This window comes from Prionailurus bengalensis, chromosome D3 (assembly GCF_016509475.1).
Source record: "Prionailurus bengalensis isolate Pbe53 chromosome D3, Fcat_Pben_1.1_paternal_pri, whole genome shotgun sequence".
Classification (NCBI taxonomy): Eukaryota; Metazoa; Chordata; class Mammalia; order Carnivora; family Felidae; genus Prionailurus; species Prionailurus bengalensis.
The window spans coordinates 26,950,078-26,977,807 of NC_057356.1; the positions used below are offsets into that span (position 1 = coordinate 26,950,078).

General features: G+C 49.8%; 1 protein-coding gene across 1 annotated transcript in view; it reads right to left on the minus strand.

The window, feature by feature from the left end:
• Nucleotides 1-27,730, minus strand: part of LOC122470455 (small G protein signaling modulator 1-like) — a 101,876-nt gene that overhangs the window by 45,382 nt on the left and 28,764 nt on the right. Inside the window, 10 exon segments of the mRNA XM_043558083.1 lie at nt 4,033-4,165; nt 4,812-4,975; nt 6,165-6,232; nt 11,307-11,431; nt 15,932-16,063; nt 16,197-16,342; nt 16,623-16,690; nt 19,932-20,084; nt 21,643-21,805; nt 24,978-25,053. Coding sequence (XP_043414018.1) covers nt 4,033-4,165; nt 4,812-4,975; nt 6,165-6,232; nt 11,307-11,431; nt 15,932-16,063; nt 16,197-16,342; nt 16,623-16,690; nt 19,932-20,084; nt 21,643-21,805; nt 24,978-25,053 — 1,228 coding nt within the window.

The window sequence follows — 27,730 nt, forward strand, 5'->3', positions numbered from 1 at the left end:
CCTCTCTTTCCGCCAACAGCTTTCACCTACTGAGTGCAAGTACTACCACTATCCCCTTTTGCAGATTTGGGAACTCAGTCACGGAGCATGGAAGCAGCATGCTCAAGACCGTCCAGCTAACAAACGGTGGGGCTGGGATTCCAACCCAGGGTGTCAGACCCCGAGAGCCTATTCAATAGTCTCTCAACCGACATTCCCCCGACACCACCCTTGCTCTAGACCAGCAGCTGTCCACTGGGGCAATTTTGGCACCTTGAGGCCATCTGGCGACGTCTGGAGACATTTTTGGTTGTCACGACCTGGGAATTTGCTAGATGCTGCTGGCATCTATCTAGTGGGTAGATGACAGGGATAATGCACTAGACCCCCCACCCCCACCCCACCACACAATTATTCAGCCCAAAATATCAACAGTGCTGAGGCCGAGAAACCCTGCCCTAGACCAGCTCTGTTCAACAGGAATCCAACCTGAGCCACATGCTTACTTCAGAAGTTTCTAGAAGCTGCACTAAAGGGGGGGGGGGGACCAGATGAAATCAATTTCAACAATAACTTCTGTTTAACTCAGTATATCTGTAATGTTACCATTTTAACGTGTAATCGATATAAAATTACTGAGAAGATATTTTATATTTCTGTTGGTTGTTGTAAGTCTTCAGGATGCAGTGTGTATTTGACACTTAAGGCACAGCTCCATCCGAACTAGATGCATTTCAAGCGCTCGGGAGGCATGCGTGGCTCACGCCTGCCATCACAGACAGCATAGACAGTCTCAGCAACACAGGAGAATGGAAAGGCCCTCTTCTGACTCCGAAACGGGCTCAATGTTTCAGAACTGGTCTCTGCCTCCTCTGTGCACAAGGACCACGAGACGGAGGCAAGAAGACACTGAAAGGGGGTTTAGAACCATCTATGGCCACATCATCCTGCCCACAGGGGAAAACTCTTCTCCCTTATTATTGAAGGCAGGCATCTGCAAACTTTTTCTATAGAGGGCCAGACATGTAAATATTTTGGGCATTGTGGGCCTACAGTCTTGGTTACAATGATCTCACTCTGCTGCTGTGGTGTGAAAGCAGCCATGGACACACTGTCTGTGAATGTGTGTGACTGTGTTCCAATAAAACTTTATTTACAAAAACAGGCAGTGGGCCGAATTTGGACCACAGGAAGGAGTCTGCCCATTTCTGATTTAGGCACTTCTTCAGAAAGGACTTCATTGTCCTCAAAGGTGAAAACCATAGCTCTGGGGCTCAGGCCCCTGAGAAAATCAACCAAGCAGGGGGCACCATTTCCATGTGGGCTGAATCTGACTGAGCTTGGGCATGAAGGGGTGAAACCACAGTGTCAACCGATCCTGGTCAAAAACAATCTGCATGGAGTGGTTGTGAGAGGTACAAGCTCTGGAGCCAGGACACCTGGGTTCAAATCCGAACCACGCCGAAGATTAGCTCTGTGGCTCTGGACCAGTTTCTTAACCTTTCTGCGCTTCAGCTTAACCTTTCTGCACTTCAGCTTCCTCTTCTGAAAAGTAGGCGATGGTGAAGACAGTGGCACCTGCCTAGGAGGGCCGTGGTGAGGATTAGCATTGTGTTAGGTGCCTGATACATCATCACACTGACTCCTCAGAATATGACCCTGGGTGGGGAGGGTCTGTAGAATGCCTCCCCATTCTACAGACAAGGAAATGAGGCCTGCAGAGGGCAAGTCACTTGGCCATGCTGCAGTGGCGGAGAGGTGAATGCAATGATGTGTGCTTTACTCAGCCAAGGGCACTTTTGCTCCCAGATGACACTCAGCAACGTCTGGGGACATTTCCGGTTGTCACAGCTTGGTGGTGGGGGAGGGGGCAGATTTGCTGCTTGGCCATTAGTAGCGGGAGACCAGGGATGGCACTCAACATCCTACAAGGCACATGACACCCCCCCCCCCCGCCCCAAGAATTATTCCATCTACAACATCGGCAGCTCTATGAGTGAGAAGCTTTGATCTAAATAAACTGAGTTCACTGGGGCTTCCTCACGGGCAGATGAGAATTCAAGTGCCGGGAGTCTATCTGGGAGATGTTTCCAAGAAGCATGGGTAGGCGAAGTGACACGAGAAGGCAGAGCAAAGGGCTGGTTACCACTCAGGTTACCACTATGGGCAACTGGTGCTTGATCTCCTGGCGGGGAGGGGGCGCTCTGGGAGACATGCAGACACGCATGTCAGAGCTTTCTTACCGGGGTGGGGGGTGAGGGAGCCGGGGCGTTTATACACTAATTCCTGCCAGTCGTTGGCTGAAGGCTGCTCCAGGGAGGATCCTGGTTCCTGGACACCTCTACCCCACCCCCACCCACAGGCAGAAGGGACCCTCAGGCAGAGAGACACTAGGATGGGAGTCGACAGGAGAGCCCGCAAGGAGGGGTGTGGGTGGGCACTGCCAACGTCTGTTCTGCTGGCACACGGAGAGCCCCAACACGCTAACATGGACACTTCCCAAGCAAGTAAGACCTCCGGCACCCAGCCTGGCTCCCAGCAGAGCCTACAAACTATATGTTGGATGAGCCTCTCTGGGGAGCAGAGACAGGGCTTCCCGGGAAGGCAGACAGGGGGCATCTGGCCCCTCTGATCATTCGGCTCTTGGGGGTGCTGTATGAGCCTGGTACCACTGACAGGCTGGAACGGCTCCAGACCCCAAACTGGGGTAGGAACAGATGTAGTAATGAACACTTCAGGACACTCTCAGGCTCCTAGTGATGCAGAAACACCAGGCTTTGGTCCTAACTGACCATGAAGGAATGAATATATGGGTGAAGATGAGAAACCAACCTGAGCAATATAAGACCTTACCACCAAGCCTGCCCCACATCCCAGATCCCATTGAGCGGTGGACAAAAGCCAGAGCGTGAAGCGACCCGGCACGATAGCAAAGGTAGGCTCAGAGCCATTATCCATCAAATGGAACAACAGGACCACCAAGGGTAAAATAAAACGGGGTTGACAGAAAGCACCTACAGCTTAATACTGAGTTGCTGAAACAAGACATCCACATGGTGCTTAATAAATGCTGGGACTCTGGGGCACCTCGGTGGCTCAGCCGGTTGAGCATCCGACTCTTGGTTTCAGCTCAGGTGGTGATTTCACGGTTCTTGAGTTCGAGCCCTGCATCAGGCTCTGCACTGAGAGCTCAGAGCCTGGTTCGGATTCTCTCTCTCCCTCTCTGCCCCTCCCCAGCTCCCCCTCTCTCCCTCTCTCTCTCTCTCTCTGTCAATAAATAAATAAACATTAAAATTTTAATAAAATAAAATAAAATAAAATAAAATAAAATAAAAGCCAGGCCTCTGAGAACTTTCCAAATATCAGTTCATTTGATACAAATAACACCTCCGTGGTAAAGACGACCTTAATGGTAACAGTCTCCACGAACCAAGCATCTATGTCACGGCAGTCACTGTCCCAAGTGGCAGACATATATTAGCATCTCATGTGCCAGGGCCTGGTGCTTTGCTTCCTGCCTTTGCTGTTTTTGACCATCATGTATTGAAGCCCTACTGTGTGCGAGACTTGATTCCACGGACTTTACATTGATCACCTCATTATCTCACTGAATCCTGACAACAGTAGAGTGAAATAAAATACCAACAACCACATAACAGCAGCTAGCATGGACGTGCTCTGTGCCAAGGGCCTTCTCTAATTTAGTCCCCACAAGGGCCCGATGATGCAGGTGCTATGTTAACGTCCCCATCTTACAGATAAGGAGACCAAGGCACAGAAGGGTGAAGTGACTTGCCCCAATTCAACCAGGATTCCAGAGCCCACTCACTACCCCGTGGTAATTCCTGCTTCAGGTTTACCTTTATTAAGCTCAGTAGTACGTGGTTCTCACTGGGGGGAAACCGAGATACTAACTTCCTGGTTTCAAATCCCCCCCACCCTCCGCTGGCCCCAGAACCCAGACCACCTGTCCACAAGCCCCAAACACCTGGAGTTATTTTCATGTTCAGCTAACAGGTTAGATCTCGGGGGCCCAGAGACTGGGAGGCTTACCGAATTCAGACTGCATGCCAGGATAGATGATCCTGAACACGTAATCTGTGGCCTCATCATCTTCCTTGTCCGAAGACGTGGACTCGGCAGAACCCTGAGGGCTTCGCCTGCACAGTTTGGGAAATACTTTGCCCTGAAAGCACAATCCCAATGCACAGCCCTTGGGATACATCTGTCCCCACAGTCTGTGCATGGTCTGAGGGTCTCAGTGGGGTGTGCATGAGCCCACAAAGCCAGGTAAGGAGTTATGGACAAGAACGACCACCCTGGGGCGCCTGGCTGGCTCAGTCAGTTGACCATCTGACTTTGGCTCAGGTCATGATCTTGCAGTTGGTGAGTTTGAGCCCCACATCAGGCTTGCTGCTGTCTGCGCAGGGCCCGCTTTGGATCTTCTGTCCCCCTCTCTCTCTGTCCCTCCTTTGCTCACACTCTCTCTCAAAAATAAATAAAACGTTGGGGCGCCTAGGTGGCGCAGTTGGTTAAGCGTCCGACTTCAGCCAGGTCACGATCTCGTGGTCCGGGAGTTCGAGCCCCGCGTCGGGCTCTGGGCTGATGGCTCAGAGCCTGGAGTCTGTTTCCAATTCTGTGTCTCCCTCTCTCTCTGCCCCTCCCCCATTCATGCTCTGTCTCTCTCTGTCCCAAAAATAAATAAACGTTGAAAAAAAATTAAAAAAAAAAAATAAAACGTTAAAAAAACTAAAAAAAAAAAAGAAGGACCACTCCCCACGGCTGACCCCCGCCCCCATCCCAGCCTCCCTGGGGCCCCCACGGTCACTCACCTTCCCCCGCTGAGACCAGAGTGGAGGGTCCAGCTGCCCATGAGGGAGCAGCCCATTTTCCAGGCACGAGAGGAACTGCAGGAGGTGCCCCCCCTTGGGGAAGCGGAACGGCGGCCTCTGGATCCCGTCCTGGCTGACCAACACCACTGTCCCACCGCTGTCCACTGCCACCGCGACCCAGCCAGAGGAGACCCGGCAGAAAGTCACTATGGGGCATGGGATGGGGGTCCTCCTGGCAAACACATCGCCCTGGGCATGCCAAGCCAGACCCGTGGACCTGCTCCAAGGCTCTGGGAAAGTCCTGGGCAGAAAGTCAGGGGAAGTTTTTACCTTCCCAGAGCCCCTCCCATCCCACCGGCCACTGCTGCAGACTGGGAACTATGGGATATGGTCCAGAAGAATGTGGTCGCCCCCCCTGAAATCACCCACCAAGGGGAAACACCCCATGTCCCTCAAGTACCCTCTATGCATCAACCGGACCTATTTTTGTATGGAGGCTTTCAGACCTACCCCTTCTCAGGGCAGTAGTGACTTGCTAGCATGTATTGAGCACTTACTGTATATAAGCACAGCACATGAAAGGCAGTGTGTTATTGGAATACCCAAAATAGCCCTATGAGGTCTATCTATTATTGCCTATTTTATAAATGATGAAACTAAGGCTCAGAGAGGGTACATGACTTGCTCTGGGTTGCACAGTAGAGTCTGGATCTGAACCCATTGAATAAGCTTAATGTGGGGCAGCTGGGTGGCTCAGGTGGTTAAGTGTCAGACTTTGGCTCAGGCATGATCTCATGGTTCATGACTTCGAGCCCTGCATCGGGCTCTGTACTGACAGCTCAGAGCCTGGAGCATGCTTTGGATTCTGTGTCTCCTTCTCTCTCTCTGCACCCACCCCTCAAAAAATAAATAAACATTAAAAAGGTTTTAAATAAGATTAATGTGACATGCCTTGGTAGAGTCCAGATCCCTTGCTTTCTACAACAGGATAGCCCTCTGCTTGTTCTGAGTGTACCTTCTTTGAGCTCCGGGTTTGAGTCCAAACTCTGGAGCTTACAGGCTGTGTGACTTTGTGCCAACCTGTTTAGAGCCCTGCTTGGCACATCACAAGCGCTCCATTAAGTGTCAGCAGCTAACACCGTGGGTTTGATGCTAAGTCCTGAACCTATGTCATTTGATCTTTACAACAATGCCATGACTAGGTGCTGTGGTGATTCCATTTCACAGATGGGGAAACTGAGTCTCAGAGAGGTGAAATCACTTGTTTGAGGTTGCACAGGTAATGAGGAGGTGGGAGCAGGCAGGGGAGCCAGAAGGAACACCCCCACCCCGTGCTCCCCCAATAGTCCCTACCTTGCTGGTGGCAGTGCAGGTATACAATCTCCTCCAGGCAGATGGTCATAGCATAGTCCCAGTAGACGCTGGAAGGGGAGAGATGGTTAGTTCCACAGGATGCCTGCTCACTTCATCATGGGGAAGGGCCCATGAGGCCAGAAGACCACACCCTTGCTAACCCTTTTCACTAGGACCCATCTGTCCCCAACATCTGTATTCAAGACTTCCCAAAATCTACCTCGCCTTCTTCTGGTCCCAGTACCCCAATTTTCTGAGGAACACACTTCCCTTGCCCCCATCCATGTGGCTGAGGCTGACTCCACCCACCCTCTATGCCAGGATTCTAGGAATAGCCATCTGATCCAGGCCTGGCCGATCCGCACATTCTACTGTTCCAGCCACAGTGATTGGTTCAGGGATGGCCCCATGACCCAAGCAGAATGAATGAGACTCAGTTGTTGGATTTATGTTAGAATAAACTGGGAAAAGGATGCTCCTTTCTGCTAGGAGAGTGGGAGCAGAGATGATAAAAGTCTGGAAACATAGGGAACCATGGCAAGAAAAAGCCTGCCTGACGATGGAATCGACAGGAAAGCAGAACCAAGAGATGGAGAGTTCAGGCCCCCATCATTTGAGTCCCTGGATCCACCCATGCCTGAAGCCACTGTCCAGAATTTTTCAGCTCAATGCCCAAGTCCACTTGAGTTTAGTTTTCTGTCACAGGTATCTAAGTATCTTGACTCAGACCCCAACGCCAAACCACCATGCATCCGAGGGGTTAGAAGAGCCACTCAACAGCTTTGACCCCATAGGTCCCAGCAGTGTGATGTGAAGGCTTCTATGGGCCTCAGTTTCCTCCTCTGTAAAATGGGGGATGATAATTACCCACCACACAGTGTGGCTGTGACAGTTAAATGGAATCACATATTTGAAGGGCTCAACACAATGCTGATACAGAAAAAAGTACTTGGCTCATGGTCTCTGTGCTTACATACTTTATGCTTTCCCTTTTCAGATCAAAGCCTACTGCTGTATTGAAACAGATCACTTTTCCCCTCAGAACACCATGGAGGTGGGGCTCACAGGAACTGGGGCTTTGTGGCAGTCAGGGGAATGCACTGCTTGGGTGTCCTTCAGATCTTGCTGTGGGGACCAGAGCTGACCAACAGCTTCAGAGGCCACCTCTCCTGATCCACCGTCATGTTTGTGCCAAGACCATGCATCTCTTGGGCAGCTCTCAAGCAGGCCCGGGCACATGGGGGTGCCAGTGTAGGCCTATTCCTGCGGGATGGGGGGCTCCTCTGATGGTCAACTTTAGCCCAGGGGCTCCCAACTGAGCTGGCTGAACATGCTAAGAACTGCAGCATATAAGACTCTCTCTTCCTTCTTTCCCCTCCCCATTCACAGGGGTCAACCAGCTTCTGAATATTCTGCCTGCCTCTTCCTGCTTTTCCCTTTCATCCTTCACAGATTCCGCTCACGTTAAGTCTCTGCTGCATGTCTAATTCTGTCTGGGTCTGCTTCTTGGAGGACCTGAACCAACACAGGCTTCAAGGTCAAACTTCAAATCCCACTTTACCAATTATACTGACTCAGTCCTTTCTCCTCTCTGGGCCTCAGTTTCCTTAGCTGCAACATGAGGAAGTTGGAACAGAAGCTTTCTAAGGGACCTTCCTGCACTGGTCTATCTGTACCAGAGTCAGCCTCGCCAGGGTCCATGGAGCGAACATCCTTGGAGGGCAGCTGAGTGCACCAACATTTTTAGAGCCTCTGAGCAGCCTCTGCTGAGTCCCTCATGGGCAAGTCTTGGCCAGAAGGTCCTTCCCTGGGCTTCCACATTGTACCCATCATACAGGTTGCAGTTGCCTGTTTTCTCCCGTCTCCCCCAAGAGGTGCTGAACTGGACAGCGCCTGGATTTTCTTTACTTCTGCAAGATGCTCCGAGAATATTCAGAGTGAATGGTGAATACCCTAGGGTGCCCAGTAGACAAAAGAACTTTCCAGCTACCACCACACACCAGCAAAGAGGATCTCTGTGGCCACAGTCCCTTTGGATCTGTGTAAACACCAACAGTCCCATGACTGAGAGGCCTTTCTGGGTTCCAGTCTCCCTACTAAGGGCATTACGTGCATTTTCTCATTGACTCCTTCCTGTACACCTATTCGGAGGTTCCATGACCACATCCCCATTTTACACTGGATGAACAAACTGAGGTTCAGGAAGGCGAAGTTGTCCAAGATCGCTCAACTGGGAAGGAGCAAGAGCTGAGCTTTTGATTTCATTTGACAGGTTTTAACAACTTTCTAGACCAGAACTGCTGGGTCACGTGGTAAGGGTAGGTCAGAAAACACTTCCAAACTAGATTGTCAAGTGGTTGGGCCATCAGCAGGGTATGGGGGTTTCAGCTGTTCCACACGGCAGGGCTGAGATCTGAGCCAAGTCCAGCCTGACTCCAGAGCCCAAATAGCCACTCTTTGGTGATATTTCCTCATGGACATGAGGAAACCTAGCTGGGGAGTTATGACCCTGGTTGTACACAAGGGGGCGCTGGCTGGGACAAGAGAAGAGGTACTGAAGCTCCTCAGACAAGGACCATACCCCTCATCTTTGTTGTCTCTTGGTCCCCAAAGAGATGCCAGAGTCCCCGGGCACCTCCACATCCTATAGGCTAACCACCATGTTTTTGACCCTTAGCTTTTTCTCTCTTACTGGATAGATGGGGGTTGAGAACCCAAGGCTGGGGAAGTTTCTAGCCCCCTCAGTAGTGACCTGGGAAGTACAGGCTCAGTTGGAAGTAAATATTGATGCGCCTATGCTATGCCTGTTCTCAGAGGAAAAGATAATGATGAAAGATGGAGTCCCACTGATCTGAGCTGGAGGAGGGGTGGGAGTACTTGGCAATCATTTGGCTCAATGCCTCTCCAAAATATCAACATTAAAAGTTTTCTGCCCAGGGGCACCTGGGTGGCTCAGTCGGTTAAGCGTCCAACTTCAGCTCAAGTCATGATCTTGTGGTTTGTGAGTTCGAGCCCCGCGTCGGGCTCTGTGCTGACAGCTCGGAGCCTGGAGCCTGCTTCAGATTCTGTGTCTCCTTCTCTCTCTGCCCCTTCCCCACTTGTGCTCTGTCTCTATCAAAAATAACTAAATGTAAAAAAAAATTTTTTTTTATATTAAAGAAAAAATAGTTTTCTGCCCAGGGGTGCCTGGGTGGCTCAGTAGGTTAAGCGTCCAACTTCGGCTCAGGTCATGATCTCACTGTTCATGGGTTCGAGCCCTGCATTGGCTTGGGAGCCTGGAGCCTGCTTCAGATTCTGTGTCTCCCTCTCTCTCGGCCCCTCCCCTGTTCACACTCTGTTTCTCAGAAATGAATAAACATTAAAAAAAAAGTTAAAAACAAAGTTGGGGCACCTTGGTGGCCCAGTCAGTTAAACCTCCAACTTCAGCTCAGGTCATGATCTCATGGTTCATGGGTTTGAGCCCTGCATCGGGCTCTGGGCTGACACCTCAGAGCCTGGAGCCTACTTTAGATTCTGTGTCTCCCTCGCTCTGCCCCTCCCCTTCACACTCTGTCTCTCTCTGTATCTTAAAAATGAATAAAAGTTAAAAAAAATTAAAAACAAAAAGGTTTTTGCCCACACAATCCTGGTGTAAGTCCAAATAGCAAACAGGGCCTTTGGGTTGTGCTATTTGACAGAAGACACTTCTGTGTATGGAGAGCCCCTGCAAACCCTTTGAGTTCTGGGAAGATCATGTTGTCCAGGCCTCTCATTTGATAGAAGGGGAGACTGAAGCCCAGAGACAGGGAGAGACAGACACACCCCAAATCTTCCAGCAGGATGAGAACCAAGCAAGCACTTGGGCCTAAAACGTATACTTATCCATACACCTGTTTTATTGTGGTCTCCTTCAGTGTAAGGTAAATACAGTGGAAGCTCCGAGAGGGTAAAGATTTTCCTCTCTTTCTGTTCATCTGCTATGTTTCTTGTATCTAGCACAGTGCCTGGCATGTAGTGGGTGCTCTGTTCAGATCTGATGAATGAATCCGGTAACTTCCCTGCTTTGCTTCACAGAGATTATCTAAGCACCTACTTTGTGCTAGGATCTGTGGCAGTTGCCAAAGAGAAGACATGAGTAAGACAGGTGCCTTGCCTTCACGGAACTGAAGTCTAGAAGCAACAGCTGATATACAAATAGGCACAGATTTATTACGTGTCTGCGATTCTATAAGTGCTACGAAGGAGGTTCAGGGTTCCATGTGATCCAGATTCAGCTGGGAGGGGTTGCAGAAGGCCTGAGGTTTAAGACGAGTCCGTGGAAATAATGCCCCAGGCCAAGGGCATCTCCTGGGTCCCACGTTGTTCCTCGGTGAGGGCTTCTTGATCAGAAACTCTGGAGTCTAGCTAGAGCTGAATTATATGGCTCAGCCTAGAACCAACTCTACCTCCCACTGACTGTCTCTGAAGACAGATGGCCACCTCTGCACAGGAAGTGGCTTAGAGAATGGTATTAATCACACCCAGGCCTCGTGTTACTCACACTGAAGCTTAACATGAAACAGAACACAAGAACAGTGTTCTGGTTATGTTCCTTGAAAGGAGCCCTTATTTTATATAAAGCTGCCAAGACTCCTCAAGCTGAAATAATCAGGTTGAGCCTTCCCTTTGTTTGGGCTCCTCCTAGGGCCGTCCCTAATTGTGCGGGAACACACATGATTGTAGCAGGGGACCCTTGGTTTCCGTGTGTCTTCGGCATGTGACTCCAAAGCCTTTGCTGAGTCTTGAAAATCCCAGGTCACAGGAGACACAACCCTGGACCAGATGGCCACCAAGCAACACTTCCAGCTTTCCTCCTTTACGGAGTGATGGGAAGGATGGCAGCAGATGGGGAATATTTGCCATTTGCAGGCTCCCAAGCTCTTAGTTAAGATTTCTCCCTCTGGGTGGTGTTTGACCAGGGCCTGCCTAATTCCCGTATTACATTCTAAGATTCTTCTAGTTGGTCTCCAGATCCTCCTAATGAGTTACCCATAAGGCCATAGCTGCAGGGGGGCTGGCCCAAGTGGCCGCAACAACCAGACAGAACAGCGGGCCGGGGCAGGACACAAAGGACAGAGCACACACTTCCCTGTGCCAAAGGGGGAGAAGGACCCGGCGCCCTACCTCTTCTCATAGTCCATGTCCCCCATCGACCCGTTCATCAGCTGGTTAGGCGTCCATTTCAAGGTCATGACGTCAGCTGTCTGGTGTAGAGACAGGTACCCTGGCACGGCCTCCATATCATCCCTCTGCAGAGAGAGGAGGGCATAGGCTTGGTCAAAGTGCCAGAGTCACAGTGGTCATAGGCCCTGGGCCATCTGACTCAAGGAGGCATAACCAGATCCAAGGGGTTGGGTCATGCCCTCCAAGGCTACGACCATTTGGAAGATCCTGTACCTCCTTCCAGGGGGCCATGCTAAGCAAAGCAGTTTGCAGCCAACCACCCAGGATGGGTTCTAGAGATGCACCTCTGAGAGCTGCCCCCCTGCACTTTCACACTCCCACCCACCCCCCAACCAAGGTCCAGGAAGCCCTGCTGCAAGGGCAGAGCCGGGGACTCTTTAGAATCAGGAAGGGGCTCTATCCCTCTTTAATACCACGCTCTCCTTTTTAAAACAATGTTTTAGGGGTGCTTGGGTGGCTCAGTCGGTTGGGCGTTGGACTTCGGTTCAGTTCGTGATCTCACGGTCCATGAGTTCAAGCCCCGCGTCAGACTCTGTGCCGACAGCTAGGAGCCTGGAGCCTGCTTCAGATTCTGTGCCTCCCTCTCTCTCTCTGCCCCTGCCCCTGCTTGCACTCTGCCTCTCAAGATAAAATAAAGACATAAAAAATTAAAATAAATAAATAAATGTCTTATTTATTTATTGTGTGTGTGAGAGAGAGAGAGGGAAGAAGGGGAGAAGGAGAGGGAGAGAGAGAATCCCTGGCAGGCTCCGTGCTGCCAGCGCAGAGCCCAACGCAGGGCTTGAGCTCACAAACCATGAGATCATGACCTGAGCTGGAATCAAGTCAGACGCTCACCTGACGGAGCCACCCAGGCGCCCCAACACCACCCTCTCCTTGACAGGAGTCATTTATCTGGCATCATTTTGGCCAGTCTTAAGGGAGAACAAGAGGGCAGCCGAGTTCTATGCCCCAACCACAGACGTTATCCTGAATCTCCTCCTCCAAACACCCACACCATACTCACTGCCCAGCAGCCTGACCCTCTGTGTTCCCCATGAGCCTGCAGAACTTCTCAGCGGCTCCCTCTGCTTTATCCCAGGTGGGGTGTGGCGGAGGGGGTGGTCTCTCCAAGCCTCACAAATAAAGGATGCAAATTCACCTCAACAACATGTGGAGATGGACAGCCAACATTTACCAAGCACCTAGCATGTCTCAGCTTTACCCACACTGTCTCAAGTTAGCCACTCATGCCTGCAGCCCCATGACGGAGCACTGCTGCCCCGGGTCATGAACGTTTTCCATGTTTTCCTGTACCTGAAGTGTGGATGTATCTTACAGCAGGTGGCATCTCACCATCGTGACACAGTGGTCATTGCCTGACCTCCTGCAAACTCGGTCCTAGTTGTTCCTATGTTGTTACTTCACATGCGGAGAACAGGTGCTATTTTAAACGTCTTCAGAAAAATTAGACGGTGAGTCATCTTCGACTTCAAAAGTTTTTGTGTATGCAGAAACACGGGCAGCAGAGCAGTAGAGCACTGATTTGATATTGGCAGAGGAGACACATTCACCACTACAGCCATGCCCACAATTCCAGATGGCCTTGCAGAGCAACAACCAAGGACATGCACTTGTGAGAAATGCTGGGCCTCCTACACTCCTGATCAGAGGTCAGCAAGCTTTTTGTATAAAGGGTCAGACGGGGAGTAATTTTGGTTCTGTGAGACATACAGACTCAGGTGCGACCACTCAACTCTGCCGTTACAGCGTGAAAGCAGCCATACACGATAGGTAATGGGCATGGCTCTGTTACAATAAAACTTTATTTGCAAAAACAGGTGGAGCGCTGCATTGGGCCCATGGGTTATAGTGTGTTGACCCCTTCTTTGGATGGAACAGTAAACAGTATTTGGGGGTGCTTGGGTGGCTCAGTTCAGTTAAGTGTCTGACTCTTGATTTCGGCTCAGGTCACGATCCCAGGGTCATGGGATCAAGCCGCACATTGGGCTCTGTGCTGGGCACGGAGCCTCCTTGGGATTCTCTCTCTCTCTGTGTGTGTGTGTGTGTGTGTGTGTGTGTGTGTGTAAGTGCACATGCTCTCTCTCTCTCTCACAAAGAAAAAAAAAAACAGTATTTACTAGAAAAATACAAGCAGTGATGACTCTAAGTCAAAAACTGATATAGAAAATTAAACCCTGAAATGTGAAGAAATTTTAGGACTGTCTTAACTAATGAATGTCAGTTATAAGTTCCCTTATGCATAGTTAAAAAAGCAATGTATGATTTAAAAGAAACTCTTTTACTTTTTTTTTTAAGTTTATTTATTTACTTCGAGAGAGAGAGAGTGAGCTGGGAGGGGGCAGAGAGAGAGAGGGAGAGACAGAATCCCAAGCAGGCTCCACATTGCCAACCTAGAGCCTGATGCAGGGCTCGATCCCACAGACCACAAGATCATGACCTGAGCCAAAATCCAAGTTGGACACTCAACCACCTGAGTCACCCAGGCACCCCTAAAAAACAAAAACAAAACTCCTTTTATCCAAATCAAAGAGCTCAAAGAACTCTTTCAAAAAGTGTCAAATAAAATTTCCAAGTAATGAGAAAACATCTTCTAGAACTTAGTATCGTTTTTTTACTTCCTGATGGTTATGTTTAAAAATGGAGCATCTTAAATCCATAGCTTCTTAGATCTGAGGAGATAGGATCTTGTACCCATTGTGATGTGGACATTAAGGCTCACAGGGAGAAGTGACTCGCTCAGGGTCACCCCGTGATCACAACTGCGACCACAGAGCTAGAGCGACTGGCAGCTTCCTCTGCTTCCTCCCAGCTGAGCCCAAACACCACACTGATCCACACAGTCTCAGGAAGGGAAAGGCAGAGGGGTATCTACTCCATGAGGGTAGGGGTTTCGTGTGCCTGGCTCACCACCCATCTCTGGGGCTTGCACCAGCCAGGCCTAGAGGTGATTGATAAATGATTCAACTCCCACATCAGGCAGCCTGAATTCAAAGTATGACTCTGCCACTTACTCCCCCCTGTGCACATCTCAGCGTTATCATCTTGGATGACACTACTTGCATCAAATAGTTGCTGGGAGCTTTAAATGAGTTAATATAGTTAAAAGCACTTATCATGGTGCTTGACACAAAGAAAGCACTCCATAAATATCAACTGTGAAGGGGGCGCCGGGGTGGTTCAGTTGGTTGAGCGTCTGACTTCAGCTCAGGTTGAGATCTCACAACTCGTGAGTTCGACTCCGCATTGGGCTCTCTGCTGTCAGGGTGAAGCTCACTTTGGATCCTTTGTCCCCCTCTTTCTGCCCCTCCCCCATGCATGTTCTCTCTCAAAAATAAACATTTAAAAAATATATCAACCATGAAGATATTTATCCTGATATCCCAAGCATCCAGCACAAGGAAAGCTCAGTATAAATACTTGCTGAATGAGTGAGTGATAACAAAAGAGAATGGATGGATGGACAGCTAGGTGGACAGGTGGGTGGAGAGATGGACTGGAAAATAAATGGATAATTAAATAGATGGATGGACAAATGGATGGATGCAGGTAAAGATGGGTGGATGGATGGATGGGTAGGTGGAAGTAAACATGGGTAGGAAGATGGATGGATGGGTGGATGGATGCGTGGATGGATGTAAAGATGAGTGGATGGATGGATGGATGATGTAAAAAAGGATGGATGAATGGATGGGTGGGTGGATGGAAGTAAACATGGGTAGGAAGATGGATGGATGGGTGGATGGATGGATGGATGGGTGGATGGATAAATGGATGGATGGGTAGATGGATGGATGGAAGTAAACATGGGTAGGAAGATGGATGGATGGGTGGATGGATGGATGGATGGGTGGATGGATGGATGGATGGGTGGATGGATATAAAGATGGATGGATGGATGGATGGATGGATGGATGGATGGATGAATGAAAACATGGGTAGGAAGATGCATGGATGGATGGATGGGTGGATGGATAGATGGATGGATGGGTAGTTGGATGGATGGAAGTAAACATGGGTAGGAAGATGGATGGATGGGTGGGTGCATGGATGGATGGGTGGATGGATGGATGGATGGATGGATGGATGGATAGAAGTAAAGACAGGTAGGTGGGTGGATGGATGGATGGATGGAAGTAAACATGGGTAGGAAGATGGATGGATGGGTAGGTGGATTGATGGATGGATGGATGGATGGATAGATGGATAGATGGGTAGTTAGATGGATGGAAGTAAACACGGGTAGGAAGATGGGTGGGTGGGTGGATGTAAAGATGGATGGATGGATGGATGGATGGATGGATGAAAACCTGGGTAGGAAGATGGATGGATAGGTGGGTAGATGGATGGATGGATGGGTAGAAGTAAAGATAGGTAGGTAGGTGAATGGATGGATGGATGGATGGATAGAAGCAAATGTTGTCATATGGATGAATGGATGGAGAGATGGAGATGTGGATAGATGGATGGATGAATGGATGAGCAGCCTGGAACCAGAGGGAACTCCTCCTGTATAACCGGAAGCCAGACCCCTGTGGAAGATCTGGGTCCCAGATATCTCTCACCGGCTGAACCAGAACGTTGTTCTTGCCATAGAGGAGCGTGGCCCGGGAGTTCTGGTGCAGGGACTCAACATAGTCACGGGCAGAAAGGGATGGTCGGTCGTCCATGCTGCCACTTGAATGTCTCTTCTGGATCTGGCAGGGTGAGGGGAGGTGGAGGGTGAGGCCTGTGGTGACCCTCAATGTCCCACTCCATTCTCCACCTCCACACCAAGTCTGGCACTCAGCCCAACTCCCTCCCAGGGCCCCAGAGTCCACCCCTACTCACACAGAGGGCTGGACGCTTGGTGGGTGAGTCCTGCCACAGGTGCGAGCTGTGGATGCGGTGCCTCTGGACAAGCTCGTCGGCCGAGGGGTCAGTCCAGAAGTGATCGGCAGTCTTCATCTTGGTGTACTCCAGGGCACAGGGCCCCACTGTGGAGCATACAGGGACTGGGAATCCATAGCCCTGAAAGTCTACCCTCCTGTCTACCCCCAGATGGGCCACCACCTTCACTGCCTCTCCCCTCCAGCCAGTGAGTATGCCCCAGGGTCCTGCTAAGGAGAGTCCAGCACAAGACCCTGAGAGCAAGAGCCAGGGAACAGGTAAGTTTTGATGGAGAAGGCTAGAGGGAAACGAGAGAGGCCCTTAGGAGGTGCACTAGTGAGCCAACATCAGAGATCCAGATGAAGCTCAGAGCCCTGGACCACTTACCCAACAAAGACGCAAGGATGGGGCCATCCACCGCGTCCATCAGGAGGGCTTCCTTCTCATAGTATTTACTAGTAAGAGAAAAGGACAGGCAGGTCTGGATGGTAACCAGCAGAGGGCGCACAATTGACACTGACCTGATGCTTAAGAACAGACTGAGTTCAGCCTCCCTCTTGTTACCCAGTTAACGCTGTAAGCCTCAAATGTCCCATCTGTAAAATGGGGGTAATAAAAACATATATCCTAGGGCCATCAGAAGGACTTTAGAGGGGCACCTGCATGGTTCAGTTAAGTGTCTGACTCTTGATCTCAGCTCAGGTCTTGATCTCAGGGTCGTGAGTTCACGCCTCACGTTGAGCTCCATGCTGGGTGTGAAGCTTACTTAAATTAAAAAAAAAAAGGGACTTTTGAAAGAGACAACAGATGTGGGCACTTAGTACCATGCTTGGCACGTAACTGCTTAATACATGGCTGTGATACAGTCTTAATGAGAGTAACGGGAATAGTAATTAGAAGGCTGCTTCTGGCTGCTTCTATCAGCTTCTATCACATCTTCCATTTCAGGCGCCAAGTGGCTTGGGAGCTCAGATGATGTCTGCTCTCCTAATATTATTGAGGCAATAAAAGGCTTTTTAGCTGTGGTGTGTACGGAAAAGCTGTATTAACAGGACTTCCTGCGTGGATAACTATGTGGATGACGCTGGCCTGACGTGCTCGCAAGCGCCCCCTGGCTTCTGGCTCTTCAAAATAACTTGTCATATGGGCAAGACAATGTTTGTGTTGAGTGTTTTTGGGTTTTGCTTCTTTGTTTGAGTTGTTGTGTAGTGCCTCCTAATTCTCTGCAAACTCCTGCTAGCTAGGAACCGAATTTTAGAGTTGGAAAGGACCTTGTTCTACCTTCCCAAGGGATGTCAGGCTCAGAGAGGGTAAGTGACTTCTTGGAGGCCACACAGCAGGTGGATGCAAGCTATACCCAGCCGGCTTGGGTGTTCCCATCCTACAGCAGGGGTCTAAGAACACAGGATCTGCAGCGAGGCAGACTGAGTGGGAGCCCAGGTCAGCCACTCCCACTCTCACTGTGTGTCCCTGGGCATGTGACGACTACCCTCTCTGAGCTTTAGTGTCCTCAGCTATAAAATGACAAGAATGACAGAACTCACCTGCCCAGGCTGTTGGGAGGATTAAATATTGACCTGCTTTTACAGCAACAGCACAGACTCTGACACCAGGGAGTTCTTGCTAAGGGGTGGCAACATCACTATAATTTGACCCCAGAGGAATCTTCTATCCACCAGGATATTGGCTGAAGCCGAACGGACATGCTCTGTGCATTCTCAGCAGCAAGTTTATCCATTTTGGTGTCAGATCTGAAGGTAAAACTTCAAGACACTTTCCACTCTGCCACTCAGTCTCTATGCTGAAAACCAGCACCGTTGCATGATCATAAACCTTGGAAATAGTACCTTAAAAACTAGCAGGTGGGACTGGGGGCAAGATGTGACCATCGAGGGTAGCTCGAGGGAGCTTCTTTGGGGTGGTAGGTTTCACTGGAACAGTTCTGTGTCGTGACTGTGGTGTTGGTTATACAGAATTATAGACTGTATTTATACTATGAGTATAATACATATACATATGTAATTTTTATTAAATAGTTAAATAATACATTTAATTAAATAATACATATATGTATTTATACTGAATTTAACTATGCTAAAATTCCATAGAACTAGACAGAAAAAAATGAGTGTACGTAAAGACTAGTGAAATTCAAATAAAGCATGTAGTTTAGTTAACAGTATTGTACCAATGTCAATTTCCTGTTTTGGTATTTGTACTATGGTTATGTAGGATGTGATCACTGAGGGCAGGCGAGAACTCTTTGCGCTAATGTTACAACTTCTATGCGAATCAAAAAAATAAAAAGTTTAGACAAAAAAAAATAAAGAGATAGTTTGGCATTGCTGCTCAAATAAATTACTCATTCCTTCTACCGACTCATTCAGCAGAAAACACAAGGTCATATGCCAAAGGCATTAGCTCCGGAGGCCCGCACCCATGCGAGGGCACGGGGCAGAGACGTATCACATTTTACTAGAAGGTGAAGAGATTAATTGCACTCCAGAGCCTGGATTTCTTCCAATTTGTCTCCTGCCTCCTGGCCTTTGCACCTGCTATTCCCTTGGCTGGGAACACTCTTTTCCCTACCCACTTCACCTGGTTAATGCCTACGTGCCCTTCAAACTGATGATTAACTGCCATGTCTTCCATGATTCTTTTCCTGACCACCCAGAGGAAGTTAAACACCACCCACCTGACTTGGAATACTCACCACATATTACCACAATTACTATTTTCCTGTTTTCCCTGCAACTATGTGAGGTTCGTGAGAGGAAGGACTCTGCTCTCTCCTTTCATATATATTTTCCTAGCAAACAGGCAAAGAATAAAAGGTAATCATAATACCCACTGCATGTGAAGATGTGGTTAAACAGGCACTTTCATATACCGAGAGATGAGGAGATTCTCAGGTATTTCCCTCATCGTGTTTCCTCTTTCCCACTCCCCCTGTCTATCTCTCTCTCCCCATCTGTCTATGGCTGGAAGGAGTGTTAGCCATGAAGAGTCTCAGGTTATACAAAAGCCCACATTCTTCACTGGCTCCTCTGTGCTCTTAGCATAATATCCAAGCTCTTAACATGACAGTTAAGACCAATGTATCTCCAACATCTCAGTTAGTGCCTGGCACATGGTAGGTGCCCATTAAATATTTACTGGATGAATGAATGCATGGATGAATGCTTGCCAAGAGTACTCATAGTCTAAAACCTTTACACCAGGTTAATCTGAGCTAGAATAGAAAATGTAAAAAAAAGTATCATGCATTTCCAAAACACTGTGTACTCACTAACTCCCCTTCTCACCTCTTCTCCAGAATGGCAACAATCCCTGTCCCATTTATTAAAAGAGCAGCAGAGACACAGAGAAGCTACATGACTCTTCTAGGACCACAGTTAGCAAGTAGACTGTAGGCTTCATTCATGGGAGGAAAAAGATCCCTAAGATTGCAAGATCCTTGTTCCTCATTCCAAATTTGAAGATCCTATATTAGCAGGAAGCACCTGAATAGTCCCAGGTTCTAAGCTGGGCTCATTTAGAGGCAAACATCCAGAAGGCCTTTATCTAACTGCTTTCAAATCAAGTGCACGTCAACAGGAGAGAAAAGAAAGTTGCTTTGTGCCATAGGGTGCAGTTCCCAAAATGGCCAGAAGGTGGCGCCAGAGCACGCCACGGCGGCTGCTCTTTCTCACTCACCTGCTGTTTTCCACCAGGTAATGCACAATTTTGTCCAGGACCTTCTCAAACAAAGCAGTGCGGATCCACAGGTGCTTGATGGCAAGTGGGGACAGGCTGGGCAGCTTCGGCAGCTTCCGCACATTCTCCTGGAGGCCCTGAATCTGGTTTCGCCTTCAAGACCAGTACAGAAGGAGGAGGAATATTCACAAAAAAGGAGATCCAACAGGACCAATGTGCAAACAGCAAAATGCCCAACCTCTCTAGGGAATGAAGGAACGGTGACTAAAACAACAACAAAAGCCCACATTGCTCCTGGCAAGTGGGTGACGTGTTGAAAAAATGAGAACACCCAGTGAGTGTGAAGATGCGATAAAACAGACACCTTCATATATTGTTGATGGGCAAGCCAGATTCTCATAGCGATACTTCTCTTCATCTCTCTCTCTCATTCCCTCTCTCCCCTTCCCTCTCTCATGAATGAGCGATTGCATGAATGAAATGAATGGCTCTCCCTTACCACCTGGCATGGGTATCTCTAATTCCTCCATGAGAAAGTCATTCCCGATATTATGGAAGGCCCATGGAAATCGCTCCCTTTCGGAAGTTATCAGCAAACACTTGGGAATTTAGCATACGGACTGGAAGGCACCTTGAAGACCAAGTGGCTGAGGAGTCTGGTTCCGAAAGGGAGGCGGTGACGCTAAGTCCACAGCCTTGCCCGTGCCACAGTTCTGGCCAGCAGCTCTGGGCTGGCACAGCCTGCAAGGGAGGGAAAGGACCATCTCCCACCCGCTGAGGAGGAGTGATTACCCACGGCACACACAGCATGTGCGCATCTCTCTCCCTTCTCTTGCCCGTCACACACACGGCGAATCAATCCACACATTCTTTCCCGTGAAGCCCAATCACGGCTCCGGAATCTTTCACAACAAGGTCCTGTGGGCGGCTGCTAGCACCAACGGGAGCTGAAACCTCTTTGCCAGCCCTGACCAGGCTCCAGACCGCGGCTCTGGCGTAGAGTCAAACTGTGCGGTCGGGACTCTGGTGGGAGGTTCTCACGTACATGCCCTCAGGCCCTGAGCCCTCCCCCCAGGAAATCAGCCGTCCAGACGTGTGAGTGAAGTCACCGTTCCCCTTGTTGCCTCAGTGTCAGCATCTGGTCCATGCAGATGGAGACCACAGTAGTTTCATTAAACTTGGTCTTCCTGCATGCGGAATGGGTTTGGCTAACAGCAGACACTTACTCATTCAACAATCATTTCTTGAGCATTTTACCAGGTGCTGGGCACTGTCCAAACACTGGGGACAAAATGGGGAATAACAGATTTTAGTGGCCTGTTCTCATGGAGTTCAGAGCCAAGGAGGAGAGATAGACAACAATCAAGTAAAAAGTACACAAAGGAATGAATAATTAGAGGTGGTGATAACCACAGGAGAGAAAATAAGCAGTGATATGTAAGAGAAATGGGGTGAGGGTTGGAGTTTACCCTTAACTGGGGGAAGGCCTGAATGATGACCAGGCACCAGCCCTGGAAGGTGAGGCGTGTGAACCGGGTGGTAGGTAGAGCATGTGCAAAGGCCCCGGGGTAGGAAAGAGTCTGGCGGGTTTGAGGAGCGAAAGCAGAGTGCAGACAGTGCCAGGAGGTGCGGGTTCTGGCAGAGCTCAGGGAGGAGCCTGGACTGTCCCCTGCAGGAACGCTCCAGCCCATACCCCATGCTCCACACTCACGCGCTCTCCATCAGCTGTTCCAGGTCCTGCACCTTGCGGCTCAGCTCTTCGGCCGGTGGGAAGTTCTTGCCCACTTTCATGAAGAGAGCTGCAATCTTGTTGCTGCGCAGAAAGCCAGCCGCCCGCCGCCGCAGCCCATGCAGGACGCAGGCCTCTACAGCCGCTGCAGGGACACAATGGTCAGCAGGCCCTGCCCTACCCGTGCTCCCCAGCACCCAACCCAGCTCAGGTCTTCAGCCACACAGAGGTGCCTTGGAGAGCGGGGCGCCCCAGAATCGCAAAATCCACGAAAGCATCAAAGGAAAATCACGTACGTCTCTCTGCCTTCCACTCCCTCAAAAGGGAGCAGGAGAGCTTAGCAGTGAACCTGTGTTTGCTGCCCGAGGTCAGACTGTCTGTGTTCATATCCTCTCCCAGACACTAACCGGCTGCGTGACCTTGGGCAATGACTTCCTCTCTCTGTGTCTCAGTATCCTCATCTGTGAAATGGGGATAGTACGAACAGGCATCTGACATGGTTGCAGCAAGCGAGGTGGGGAAAATGCATGGCAAGCGCTTCACATAGTTGGGCACAGAGTGAGCGCTTTAGGGACGTTAGCTATTACTCCTGTCAGTGAGGGAGGGGAGGCTGACCACAGGACTGGTGGGCTTTATCTGGGCTGAAGAATCACATGATCATCACCACTATTGTGATTCCAGGAACAGCTAACATTATGGATCCCGTTCCATCTCTGCCACAGCCAAGGAAGAAAGGAACACCATCTCCATTTCTCAGATGTGGAAACTGAGGCCCTAAGAGGGGAACTGAATTGCCCAGGGCCACCCAGACGAGCTGGGATCCAAACCCAGGTCTGAGCCCAAAGTGTGCTCACAGCACTTGTGCCGCCACAAACGGATCTGGAGAGAGAGGACTGTCATCATCTTCCCATGTCTGTGTTTCCCCTGGACACCCCGCCCAGCCCTGCTCAGAGCAGAAGACCTGGGCAGTAGCCTGGGCTCTATCACTAACTTGCTATGTGACCTCAGGCAAATCGCTTTCCCTCTCTGGGCCTTAGTGTCCCCCCCCATCCCCCTCCCCCCAGGAAACAGTCCCTGTGCAGGCCATTCTGATGGCCCCAGTCTTATTTCGGGTACTTTCAGCAGCGCTTTATTGAGTATTTTCTTATCTTCTGTCTTACACAGCAGACTGGGAGGGAGCTCACTCTGGTATATCATAGGAGCATAATCGATGTTGATGGAAAAACTGAGCATATTATAAGAGCTACTCCTTATTGGGTATCTTCTGGGTGTGAGACCAGTGTTAAGGTTTACCTTACCTAATCCTTGTGGAAAAAACCCAAGAAGTGAGCGTTCTAGTTACTGTGACTCCACAGAAGGAATACTCCAGCAGTCTCAGGGTTAAGAGCCTGGCCCAGGTTATGTTGCACACAAGGAGAAATACCGAGAGGTTTGGTGCAATTGCTTGTCTTGGTTTATTTTTGTTGGCAATTATTTGACTTTTTTCAAAACGTTATGGTTATCGTTTTTTTTTAAGGAGGCTCCACGCCCAACGTGGGGCTGGAACTCACAACGTTGAGCTCCAGAGTCACGTGCTCTACTGAATGAGCCAGCCAGGTGCCCCAGCGATTACTTGGCTTTGAACGGATGCCCACCCTATTGCCTAATCTGCCCATGGGTTTAATATATTCTGGGTGAGACTCTCTGAAATATCTTCATTTTTGCTTGCACACACTACACTTTGGTTTAGACTGCAATAAGTTAATTAACTGTTCAAGCACTGGAGACATGCCTCGAGTCTTTCTGACAATGGCTCATAAGGCACAACGGAACAGAGACACCACAGGGAGACCCTGCAGGCCTCACCCTGCGGTAACATCACCCTTCCTCCCTCATCCAAACACTGGGGTTGGAGTTAGAGAATCATGATTTTTATCCCGTTCTATTCCTCTAAATCTTCAACGGGTGAGCATGGTCGCACACTCTGAAGTATTGTAAATAGAGACGTCCAGGATAAAAAAAAATTAGGCATATATACATTCTCACGTTAACATTTATGCGTATATACACATGTACGTATGTAGATGTGTATATATATATATACACCTATATACACACATACAACTATATAAACACACACACACACACACACACACACACACACACACATATATATATGTAATTTAAATAAACATATCTCACTTTAGAAAGAAACTTGGGGGCACCTGGATGGCTCAGTCGGTTAAGTGTCCGACTTCGGCTCAGGTCACGATCTCATGGTTCATGGGTTCGGGGCCCGCATCAGGCTCTGCGCTCACAGCGTAGAGCCTGCTTGAGATTCTCTCTGTCTCTCTTCCTCTCTCTCTGCCCTCCCTCTGCCCACACATTCTCTCTCCAAATAAACTTAATTTTCTTTTTTTTTTTTTTTTTTTTTTGCCAAGGTCAGCCAACAAACAAATGGCAGAGGAGGGATTTGAACCCAGGTCTGCCTGGCTGCAAAGGGGCTAAACTGACAGCAGTGGGCTCCCAGGTCACGGCATGTGCTCCCATGGGTAGTGCCTCCAGCCATCTGGATGAAGCTGAGGGCTGACCAGGTCTCCTCGCTCTGACCTCTCCTCGGGGCCAAGAGCGCGAGAAGGGAGATACAGCACGTCCTCCATTGCGAGACACTCCAGTCATGGAATGAAAAGGTTTTCAGGCAGAAAGAAACATCCCTGCTTATACATACACATGGATTAGAAGCTGAACCCTGACTGTGGGGACACGTAAAACATGTGTCTGCAGCCATTGTGGAAGGACAGTAAGAACCTGGCAGCACGGTTATTTATTTCTGGAATCTTGTGAGCACAGCTGGTTCAAGGATACAAGTCAAGCTCCGAGCCCTGGGCCTGCCTCCTCTGCTGAGCCAGCTGGACATGATCCCTTAGGATGGATCAATGGCTCCCGATTCCCTATGTCTTTAAAGCCCATCCATCCTCCCCCTTCATTTGGCAACAGCCACAGGCAGGGTGAGGAAAGGGTGCAGAGTCTGTCATCAGATGCGAGACCAACGTCACTAGGGGGATGGGTAGCTGTGAACTGAGCCCACACGAGGGGAAGACAGTCCCTCCAGCGTCAGCAGTGACTAACTCTTGCTGGGTACACAGGCCATTCTTCCTTTCTTCTCTCGACTTCTCCGTGGTTCCAAATTCCCTCACAGAGCCCCCCGGGAATCCAAAAATAACTTCAGAGTCACAAAGTCAAAACACGGTGTGAGAATCCTTGCACAAAGACGCCACTCCCCCAAGGCAGCCCACAGAGAAAGAAGCCCCTTTCCAGGTCAGGGTCCATGGACTCACCACAGAAGGAGATGATGTGGCTGCTGTCCTCATGGACGAACTTCCGTGTGACTGCCTCCTCCATGATCTGCTTCACCTGGAAGGGCAGAGGCAGTTGGACGGAGAGACCCAAACGCGACCCAGGGTGCGGTCATCCCCAAGGGCCGTGTCGTCCTTCCTGGCCCTCTGAGGCCATCTGGGGTGCTTTGATAACTTCTCTCCTTCCATGCCCTCCTCATGGCGCCTTCTGCAAGTCTGAGGCCTGTGGCCTGTGAGAGCATCATGTTTTACTGAATTATTTCTTCAGGCTCTCTGCCTGGCTGGTTCTTCTCAGGTGTCACACGAAATGTCATCTTCCTTGAGCCCCTTATCTGACACAGCCCTCCCCTGACACCACTCACACCCCGTTACAGTCCCTTCTGGGTACATATGCTATTCCTGTCCTGTTTACTTGCTTACTATTACCTTCTTCTAAGATATAAATTCCCTGAGGCCAGGGCCTCACCTATCTTGTTCACTTCTGTATCCATGGAGACCAGAACAGTGCCTGGCACATAGCAGGTACTCAATAAATATTTTTGGAAGGAAGGAGAGAAAGAAAGAAAGAAAGAAAGAAAGAAAGAAAGAAAGAAAGAAAGAAAGAAAGAAAAGAAAAGAAAAGAAAAGAAAAGAAAAGAAAAGAAAGAAAGAAAAAAGAAAGAAAGAAAGGAAGGAAGGAAGGGGAAACAAGTATATAAAAGAATCAGGAAGGTATAGTGATAAATCAGGCCTGGAATCTAGTAGCTCTGGGTTCCAATCCCTGCTCAGGCACCTACCAGTTGGGTCTGTGATCTCAATTTGGGAAACCGAGGCTCAGCAAAGTGAAGCAAACTTGCCCAGAGAAGTAAAGCTGGCCCAGAGCAGACACCGAATTCCAGGCTGTCTGACTCCCTGGGGGTGTGTTTTCCTACTATCCTCACACACTCAACAAATCTTTTTTGAGTGCCCCTGATGCACCAAGAGTGAGGGACACAGTGCTGAAAGGGCAGCCGTGCCTCTGCTCACAGAGATGACTCTCCAGTGGCCTGAACACCCTTCTGCTTTGCTGGATTCTGGCCCCCAGTCTGCCCAGCGTCACCATGGGGCTTTAGCCATGCATTTCTCCTCTCTAGAGGCTCAGTTTCCCCACCTTGAGGTTGAGGAGGCCAAGAGAGATGACCTCAAAGGCCGGTCCCAGCTCTGCATCGCCAGGGCTGCGACATGGGGTAACAGGAGCAGTTCTGAATCCAACCCCCTCCATCAGCAGCCGCTCCCTTCCTGGCTGCCCCGTGGCCTACTCGGCCTCAGCCAGGCCAGCTCAGCAGTGCACCCACCGGAGAGCGATCGCAGGCTCTCCATGCCCCTCTCCCCTTCCTTGCGGTTGCCTCCTGGAGGGGAAAACAGAACTCAGAGCATCCCTGGCCATGCCCTGCAGTGTCTGCCCCACACAACCGAGTCAGCACTCACCCCGTGAACAGCGCTGACCTCTGAGCTCAGCGGGCTCTAAGCTGGGCTTCGCCAGCAGCATTTCCAAGTCTGAAAACTACCTAGCCGAACCCCTGGAACCGGCCCTGTTTACAGGTGTGGAAACTTGAGGGTCGGGAGGCAAACTGGCCTACTGAAGGCCACAAAGCTAGGAAGCCATGGCTGGACTTTTGGCTTAGGACTTTTTTTTCCCCACATCTCAGCTCCAGCTGCCATATCCTGGCCACTGTGGCTACTGATTGTGTTTCCAGTCAAATCACATCACCTCTCTGAACCTTAGTTTTCTCGCTGGGTAAAGGGCGTAGAGGAACAGCACCTGCCTCATGGGGCTGCGGGAAGACTGAACAAGGTAACGCACACCATGTGCTGCGCACAGAGCCTGCTGCAGAGGGTGCCTGCAGTGTTACTTGCCTAAAACCTCACCTGGTCTCTCTATTCTGGCTGAAACAGTAACCTGTTCAGGAGAATAAAATTCCCCTGCTTCAAGGGTCCCCACAGTGGCTGCTCTCGAACACCCATCAGATTGATAAGCACAGAGCCTGACGCGGGGCTTGAACCCAGGACTGTGAGATCATGACCTGAGCCATAAGACACTCTTTTTTTTTTCAACGCTTATATATTTTTGGAGAGACAGAGCACGAGTGGGGGAGGGACAGGGAGAGAGGGAGGCACCGAATCCGAAGCAGGTTCCAGGCTCCAAGCTGTCAGCACAAAGCCCAACGTGGGGCTCGAACTCATGAACCGTGAGATCATAACCTGAGCCAAAGTTGGTCCCTCGACAGACTGAGCCACCCAGGCGCCCCCATAAGAGACTCTTATGTTCAGAGAACAAACTGAAGGTTGCTGGAGGGGAGGTGGGTGGGGGGATGGGCTAAATGGGTGATGGGCATTAAGGAGGGCGCTTGTTGGGACGAGCACTGGGTGTTGTATGGAAGCCAGTTTGGCAATAAATTGTATTAAAAAAAAAAAAGAGAGAGACACTCAACTGACTGAGCCACCCAGGTGCCCCAAACCATACACAGCCTCCAACAACCAACGGGTCAAAGAAGAAATCACAAGAGAAATCAGCAAGTATCTTGAGACAAATGGAAAGGAAAAGGCAATGTATCAAAATCCAGGGGATGTAAAGAAAGCAGGGTACAAGGGGCATTTACAGCTGGAAGTGCTTATGTTCAAACAACAAGGAAGGTCTCCAATCAACAGTCTAACTTGACACCTCGAGGAACTACAGAGGAACAAACAAAACCCAAAGCTAGCAGAAGGAAGGTCAT